The sequence below is a fragment of the Abrus precatorius genome, unplaced genomic scaffold, assembly GCF_003935025.1.
Source record: "Abrus precatorius isolate BTA unplaced genomic scaffold, Abrus_2018 Scaffold7, whole genome shotgun sequence".
Lineage (NCBI taxonomy): Eukaryota > Viridiplantae > Streptophyta > Magnoliopsida > Fabales > Fabaceae > Abrus > Abrus precatorius.
Window position 1 is genome coordinate 799,041 of NW_020874417.1, and position 9,324 is coordinate 808,364.

Consider the following 9,324-nt stretch of genomic DNA (forward strand, 5'->3'; position numbering starts at 1 on the left):
TTCTTGGTCAACAAAAAAATATATGTTGGGGCCTAAACTTTGGGCCTTTGTGTATTTATATATTAATTTAATAATTTGTCAAGTGAAAAATAATAGTAATTTAAGATATTTTAAAGAAAGCAATACGGTGCCGTACGTTACCAGCCAAATCAGCAAAAGCTGTTGACTGATACAATCAGACTGTGGCACATGGTTTCGCACGAACCAAATTATTAGACAGCTGTGAATGGCAGGCTGGAAGCTATGGCAAAGGTGTGAAGAAACAAATTTAGAGTTAATAAGAAGTTATTTTATTTTATTTTCTTGTTAAAAACAGTTTTGTTGAAACTGAAAAAAATGTCAATGGACAAAACAATACTTTATTTTTAAAAAATATTTTTATAACATAATTCTATTATTATCTAAATAATACAGTTTTTTTTCTCTCTATAACTATGTGTTTATATCAAGAAAAAAAAATAAGTGGAAATTTTTAAAATTAAAATTTAAGTTAAAAATAAGTGAAAATTTATTTCTAAAATTTCTTTATTTTTTAAAAATTTAATAAAATTACATTAGAATTAATATTTTTTATTTTATTCAAACAAGATATAACATATAAAAAAGATAGACTTTAACATTTTTTTAAATAACTATAAACAATTAAAAAATTCAAAAACAATTAATCGTGATTTTTTTGAGAAAAAATTATCTTAGACTTTGTAAATAAAATATAATTCTGCAAAATGTTACTCTTTAAATTTTTAATTTTTTTTTCAAAATAGTATTGGAATTTCAAAAAATTAAGATTCAATGTGCTAATCATGTGATATTTATTTTAAACAATAGTATTGCAATTTTTAATTTAAAATTCACCATTATATATAATTCAAGAGTGTTAATTTTTAATCAAAAGTATTTTTCAAGACAATGTTAAACGAAAGTGTTTTTAAATATGATTTTTATATTTAAATCTAATTTAAATTTAAAATTTTTATGTTGTAATTTTAATTTACTCGATTCTTCAATGAATGTATTTAAAATGGTCGTTTCAAATATGAGTATTTTATGTATTAGTATTTTTATATTTTTAATTTTTATAATTTATTATTTAGTTTATAAAATTAATATGTACTAATTTAGCCTTATTTATTGATACTTTTTTATAATTAAAAATAGTTTTTATATTTAATTTTTTTAATAAATAAATCTTCAAATATATGATAAATATGATTCAAAAAACAAATATCAATTATCGATTCTAATAATTTAATTATAATAAAATTAAAATTATGTTGCGAATTGTTTGAAAATATTTTTTTTTTATTTTTTGCTTCTACTGTTTACCGAATATTAAAACTTATTTTCCAACATAAACACTTAAGTTATATGATTCAAAAAGAGATTAAAAAAAATAAATTTTAAGCTTGTTCATAATAAGTTATATGATTCCAATATAATGTTTTTTAGACGTAGATCCTGACATCTCATGATTGATAGTCATATTAAATGGTTGAAATATTAAGTCTTATATCGTGAGCTAACAATAAATTTAAAAAGTAATATAAATAAAAGAGTTTCACTTTAAAATTATTTAAAATCTTTTAGTTACAAATAATCTAACGTTAGTTAGAGTTGGGGTGATACATTAGATTTTATTCACGTTTTAAACTTTTAATATAAATGTTTGTTTAGGTTAGGGTAAAATTTAATAAAATTAAATTTAAAACTATTAAACATATATTAAAAATGTACTTTTTAATAACATCAATTCAATAACAAAACAAACGGGAAGGGACCTGCTTTATTCCTGCAAAGGCGTTGAATTTTCTCTATTTATTTTTATTATTCTTGACTGAAACTAAACGGTGATGTATTTGAATTATAAAAACTGAAATTAATATAATTTGACATTACATAACGTTTATAAATATTTTAATAAAATTAATAAATAATAAAATTTAGTGACTTAAAACAAATATATTTATATAGCATGTTAACATATTAATATTAATGTATATTTAAAAAGTATAATAGATTTTATCAATTTTACCTTTCACGATTTCATAAATTTATATGTTTCTATCAAATATCATGTCAATTTTCAAAGTAAATATCACATCAATCGAGTACGATGCAAACATTAATTAAAATATTATAAAGTTGGGTTTGAGTTCACAATACTTATAACATGTTCAGAAAAAACAGTAGAAATGTTCAAAATAAAGTGTTAGAAAAATAAATTTATAACATGTCCTAAGTGCTATTTGTTTGTTTCGAGCTAAAATTCATTTTACTCTTAAAAATATGTTCGACTATATATAATTATTTTCCATTAAACTTTACTATATTTTAAAAAACAATTAAACATAATTATTTTCCTTTAAATAAATATTAATCAACATTAAATTTATAAAATTAGAGCCATTCAAAATCAAATTTACAAAACGTTGACCGAAACTCTTATTTGGCTTGTGAAAATATGATACAAGATTTGAATTAAATTGAATCACCCATTGCGTTATCAATCACATTTCACATTACTGAATACACAGCCTTTTTGATATTTTCTGTCTTCCACCGACTCACCCTCGGCTTCGGTGATTTTCGTTTTAAATGTGGTGTATCATAGCTAAACGACGCTGCGTACGACAAGCCCGCTTCGATTCTGCGGGCCCTCTTCAAGAACCACCAATTTTGTCAATTCAGAAATTATTCTTTTCACAGCAAATTATGAAAATTAAGTTTCAATTTCCATAATGATTTTTAAAACATCGAAATTTATTTTCATTTCTCTTTGTAACTTTGACGTTTATGTATACTATTTCCTACCTAGCGTGTACTTGGGTAAGATTTTAATGGAAAAGGAAAATTAAGATATAATGAAATTTAGAGATCGGTTGGTTTTTAAACAACATTTTATTTTCTGGTTTTAAAATTTTATACAAACAAAAATAAAAATTAAATGAAAATAAGTAACAAACTTATAAAAAAAAATGCAAGAAGTTTTAACCATATTAAATATGATTAGTGAGTTTAAAATTTAGGTTTAAAATCTAAGTATGTATGTTTCTGCTAACAATTAATCGAGTCAGCGTCACGTTTTTAATTTATTAATTTCTTATTCTTGTTGCTAGTTTTTTTTTTTTTCTGTCATTTGTTACACTGTTAATATTAAACATTTAATATTCTTTTCAGTTGTCTATGTAAGCAAAACACCAAAAGAAAGAAACAAAGAATATCTCAATACAATAGCAATGAATATATTATGTAAATATAGTGGAACTAAGTAAAAGGTTCTCTCTATACACCCCATGACCATGGCACAAAAATAATATTGTCATAGAACTGGAATAATAATGGCACAACATTGGAAAGTTGGCACTGTTGCACTATGAGTTGCAAAAATGAGATATAATAGGACAATAGAAAGAGACATATTTGCTCAATTATCACCATTCTTTGGGTCTCTAAACATTTCCCGTTAGGGTTAAACTTTTTATAGGGGAACACTGGTGGATACTAGTTTTTTTCCCCTTTTTCTCTTTTGTTGAACACTATAACTAGCTAAAATCTTTTAATTGGATGTTGATATAGCTTGAACTTGAACTTACATGAATGATTGAAACTTTATTCTTACTTTCTATTAACTGTATTTAGAGTTTAACACTTGTTCTCAATACTTATTTAAGCTGCTCACTCTTCGATTTATTCTGTGGTTCTCATGTTGATTGAAAAATTAATCTATAAACTTGACATATGAGTAGTCTTATTGATTCCATTACCTTCAAAAAAATTGTAATGAGTCTTATGGTTTTGTTTGATTTGGTAAGTTTCCATCCTTATATTCTTGGTGAAATGGTCGAAAAATCAATATTTTGTTAAACTTTTTCAGAGGACTAATGAATTATTGAATTAGTCTTTAGTTAATTAAGGAATGCAACCACAAAACAGCATCCCAGCTCACATATTCATCTTACATTTAAAAAAATTTGTAATTATTGTTTTTTGTTTTCTAGATTACTTTGTTTAATTTGTGTGTGTTGATAAAATTTGCTTCAATCTTGAATTCCATAATCGAGAAATAGAATTAATATAGTGTATAAATACTTGAGTCTAACCTATCTTCGTAAAACAATGTTTTCTTTACCTTTTATTACTCGTATGGCTAGTATAACTATATAAAGGGCCAACGCTATAAAGGCCAAATAAGTTAATTTTGACCGTTAAAATTATATTAGTAAGAAAAATTAATCACCAATGTATATTGATCTGGCAGGGAGAAATTTGAATATCTTAAACAGGTGACGTTGACTTGAATAATATAATTTTGTATACATAAAAAATGCACGACCCTACAATACATTTTTTAATTAATAATAGATTATATATCAAAAGTTAGATTATAAATATTTTGATGAGTCAATAAATGACATTAGATGTTAAATTTCATAAAATGACACACTTAACAGTTTTTAATTAAATATATATTTTATCAATTTAATCATTAAGTTTAGAGTTATTATAAAATTAATAAAATTTATAAATTTTTATTTACATAATTACGATGACAATATAATATGAATCAACGATGGAGTTAAACAAACTATTTTTAATGATAAATTATTGTAAATATCATTAGACTAGATTTGTCAGTACATTTCATCTCTTCTCTATTATACAAATACAGAATTTCATACATAATTCTGAATAAAAAATGACAGGAAGCTAATGTCGTCATTGGTGGCAAATGAAGGAAAAATGGATGATTCCATAACTTAGTTTAACAATGAGTTAAGATTTTGTGACAGGTCTTGTTATTCAGCTTATGAATTGGATGACGTCGTTGGCCTGCTAATTCAGCAACGACTGCTCGAGAAAAAAACTCAAGTGCACGAACTTTGTAAATGTAAATGTCTGAAACTGTAAGGATAGTAGGATACAAAGGGAGAGAGTAAGAATGTTTCCGTGAAAACACTTGTTTTAAGCTTTGATTTGAGAAACAAGCTACGTATATAAATATATGTTTTTTCTTCTTCTTTGTATTCTTGTACTTCATTATCATCGTGATTATTATTAAGGTGAAATCTTAAAACTGTAAACAAATATTGAAAATTGAGATGACAATGCCTGTAGTACTTGCATCTATATGTGTAGGCAATGACTATTCTTTTTTTTTTTTTAGTTCTTGAGATACTTAAATCTTCATTCTTTCATTACTTAGATATTATTTAATCATAATAGTTCTTTGATGTGCTAAAAAATATAAATATTATTATAAAATAACAAGCATTTTAAATAACATTAAATATGGTATAAAATTATAAATAAAACAATTTATCTAACATCAAATATAATGCAATAAACTATCAAATTAAAAAAATATAATATTTTAATGTTTAATAAAAACAGAAGCTAGAGAAAGAGCTAAAAATTTATATTATATATATATATATATATATATATATATATATATAATGTGCATAGTGTGAATAAATAAATATGAATATTATAATACTCTCACTTGCGATTGTTTATGCATATTTGATTCTAGATCTCGTCAAGTATGTATTTATTTTATCAAATGTAGGTATTTGATAAATAAAAAAAATACTTATTGTCATTTCTTAAAAGAATATTAAATTTTCTTGGAGCATCACAAGTTGGGAGGGAAAATTATTCTTTGAAGAACACTTCATAAATTTTTACTTTTAATAAAAATATTTTACCGATACATTTGTAATTAATATTAGACATTTTTAAATTAGACTGCGGAGAACGTATTTGCTTAAACTTTATTTTTTCTGAAAAAATACATATCTTGTATATAAAAATTTAATAATATATTTATATTTATATTTAAATGAACACAAATTCATACTAAAATGTTATTAATTATAATTTTATATGAAATTTGTATTTTAAAAAATTTCAACGCGTTTTTAAAGACAATATAATTTTTTCGTCCAACATAATATATATTGGAATATAAAGTTTATAATTAAGACCAGTTTAAGAATGTGTCCTGGATAAGCCTAACGGTCTAAAATGAACAGAGTGAAAGTAGGTAGAGTCTAGAGAGTATAATGTATTAAAATGAAATGGATAATTGCACACGAAACGTCATATATTACATTTAAAAAATTATTATAAAAAACTTATAAACACTAAAACGCGAGTTTTTATTTTATTATTATTTGGAAGAAAAAGCAATATTTAAAATGTAAATATTATTGGTAGCGTGGCAACAGAGGAAAGGAAAGTATATTGAGTTGGGAGGGAAGAGAGGGACAGGTGGTGCTCGTAGAAGGCCTTTCCAATCCATAATGGGGGAAGAAAGGTTTTTGATATTTATGATTAAATAGAATTGGCAACGAAATAAAAAAAAAGAAGAAGAAAAGGCAATTATAAAATGTGCCCTCTTAAAAGTTATAATTGTGTTCTGGGGCCGCGAGACATTTCTATGGTGGAAATTGCAATCCCAAACGCTAAGCTAAGCTGGAAAGAAAGAAAAAAGGTCCTCTCTCTCCTTCTCTGTCCTGCTCCCGTCCGTGCTACTACTACAATAGTAATACAACTTGCTGCCTATTCCAAATTCCAATAATAATAATAATAATAATAATTATTATTATTATTATTAATTAATATTTATTAGTATTGTTGGTGCAGGGTGCAGAGTGCAGAGCAGAGAAAGAGAGAAACATTGGTTAAAGAGAGAGAGAGAGAGAGAGAGTGGAAGAAACAGAAGCAGAGGAAGAAGAGAAGACCATAGCAGTAGCATGGATTCTTCTCCGTCTTCTCTCGCTTCGTGCCCACGCCATCCTTACACCAATTGACACAACTCAGAAAGGGACCGATTCCCATTCCATTATTCCCCCTTTCAGCACTCTGGCTGACATAAAGGCAACCCTAAACTCCATCTCCTCCATTCTCGTCGATCGCTTCCATTTCAACTCCAACGCCAAGAACAAGAGAAGACGCTTTCGCCGCGTTCAAATGTTGTGGTTAATGAGATTCTCCGGCTTCTTCTCCGCCGCAATGCTCCTCATTCTCCTCTCCCCTTCCCTCCAATCCTTCCACCCTGCCGAAGCCATACGCTCCTCCCACCTCGACGGTTACCTCCGTCTCCCGCTTCAGATGCCACCTTCCGACCGATTCTCCTTCCGCAGAGCCTCCGCATTCCGCAATGCCGATAAATGTGGTTCCAACTGGAGCGGCGTCTGCGACCCTTCCCTTGTCCACGTCGCCATCACTCTCGACCTCGAATACCTCCGCGGCTCAATCGCCGCCGTTCACTCCATCCTACAGCATTCGCAGTGCCCGGAGAACATTTTCTTCCACTTCCTGGTGTCGGAGACCGATTTGGAGGCGCTCGTGAAATCCACTTTTCCTCAATTGAAGTTCAAGGTGTATTACTTCGATCCGGAGATTGTGAGGAACCTGATCTCGACCTCGGTCAGGCAAGCCCTGGAGCAACCGTTGAACTACGCCAGGAATTACCTGGCGGATCTTCTGGAGAGCTGCGTGGGGAGAGTGATATACCTGGATTCCGATCTGGTGGTGGTGGATGACATTGCCAAACTGTGGAGCACGAGCCTGGGTTCTAGAACCATCGGAGCTCCGGAATACTGCCACGCGAACTTCAGCAAGTATTTCACGCCGTCGTTTTGGTCGGAGGCGCGGTTTTCGGCGACGTTTCGGGGGAGAAGGCCGTGCTATTTCAATACAGGGGTGATGGTGATAGATCTGGTGAGGTGGAGGAGGAACGGGTACACGCGGCGGATAGAGAGGTGGATGGAGATTCAGAAGAGCGATCGGATCTATGAACTGGGCTCGCTTCCACCGTTTTTGCTGGTTTTCGCGGGACACGTGGCGCCCATTGAGCACCGCTGGAACCAGCACGGTTTGGGTGGCGATAACGTGAAGGGGAGTTGCCGGGACCTGCACGCTGGGCCTGTTAGCCTTTTGCATTGGTCCGGTAGCGGCAAGCCCTGGCTCCGTTTGGACTCCAAACGGCCATGCGCACTCGATACTCTGTGGGCCCCATACGATTTGTACGGACACACGCACTGATTGTTCAACCAGCCATAAGCAAGGGTAGTCGCCGGTAAATTCTCTTCAGCTTCAGTCCACGACTGCTTTGTCTATTTCTTTCTCTCTCTTTTTTTCATTTAATTTAATTCTCATTTCGGTTCAATTTTTTCCCCTTCCTTGATTATTATTTTGTCCCCTCTTCTATTCTATTCTCCTTACTGTGAACAGATCAGATATCTACCCATTTTTCACTAGTTTTTCGTGTATTTCTTCTTATTTAGACTTCGTTTCTCAGGCCATTTGTATTCAATTGTTCTATCTTAGATTCTGTGGTTCTTGCTCTGAAAATAAATAAAATAATAAAGAAAGAACGGGTGGATCTTCTAATTTCTTCTTCTTGTCATTTTAAGTTGAGCGATGATCTGTAGGGGTATGAATGAACACGGATTAAAAACTCTGTCCTCTTTAGGGAAGTGGAAATTGGGAAGAGAGCCTAATTATTGTGCTTTCTCAACAACCTGTTAATTTAAATAACTGCAACTAACATGATTAAATTTTGATTTATTTGTTTCGTAGCTGGTGTCTCTTTGGGTTCGTTTTTTATCACTGGGAATTAAACTATGCTGTCTTGAATTTGAGTGGGAAGTGGGAAGAGAACATAATAAGTGTGTTTTTTAATAGACCCGTTGAATTTAAATCAATGCAACTGTCATTGTTAAATTTGATTTATTTGTTTCGTGACTGGTGTCTGTCTGGGTTTGTGTCTGATGATTACTGGGAAATTGCCTGTGTTCTTCCAGCTAAGCGGTACAGACCGACCTACGGATTAATACACCTTGGTGTGACTGAGGTTGGTGGGTAGCGAAGCGGTAGACCATGTGCAAAATTTTTGTTTATCCCATTTTTTGTTTTTTTGTAAACATACTGTTCAATAATCAAATTTGTGTTTGTATGGGGATATTGGTACACCGCTAGTACGCTACTTGTCAAAGGGAACAAAGAAGAGAAGTCGAACTGTTATGCTTTGTAGTTATTTTTAGTTAATAACGTAATAAGCAAAAGGCGGAAGACACGTAAATTGTCAGATGGCTTTGTTGTCCACGTCTTACATAGAAAGAGAAGCAAAGAAGAACACAGGCTATGCTTATGTTTAATACATGGGGGTGTCTTGCCGGCAGCTGAAGCCAATGAGTTTGTGGATTGCGTTTGCAGCTAAGGTCGCGGACTCTCACCCTGCTTCGGTGGCAGCGGCGGAACATTTGTGAACTCTCTCTCCCACGCTGCATGCATTCCTTACGGTGTCGGTCTCAC

The 9,324-nt window shown here is 30.7% G+C and overlaps 1 protein-coding gene across 1 annotated transcript; it reads left to right on the forward strand.

The window, feature by feature from the left end:
- Window positions 1-6,671: 6,671 nt before the first annotated feature.
- On the forward strand, window positions 6,672-8,690 carry LOC113872138 (probable galacturonosyltransferase-like 7). The gene has a single exon (XM_027509445.1). The coding sequence runs from the start codon at window positions 6,976-6,978 to the stop codon at window positions 8,050-8,052; it is 1,077 nt and encodes a 358-aa protein (XP_027365246.1). The 5' UTR covers window positions 6,672-6,975; the 3' UTR covers window positions 8,053-8,690.
- Window positions 8,691-9,324: the final 634 nt, after the last annotated feature.

Excerpts from the sequence above, each read along its gene's own strand:
- LOC113872138 (XM_027509445.1), top strand. The coding sequence starts at position 6,976 with ATGTTGTGGTTAATGAGATTCTCCGGCTTCTTCTCCGCCGCAATGCTC.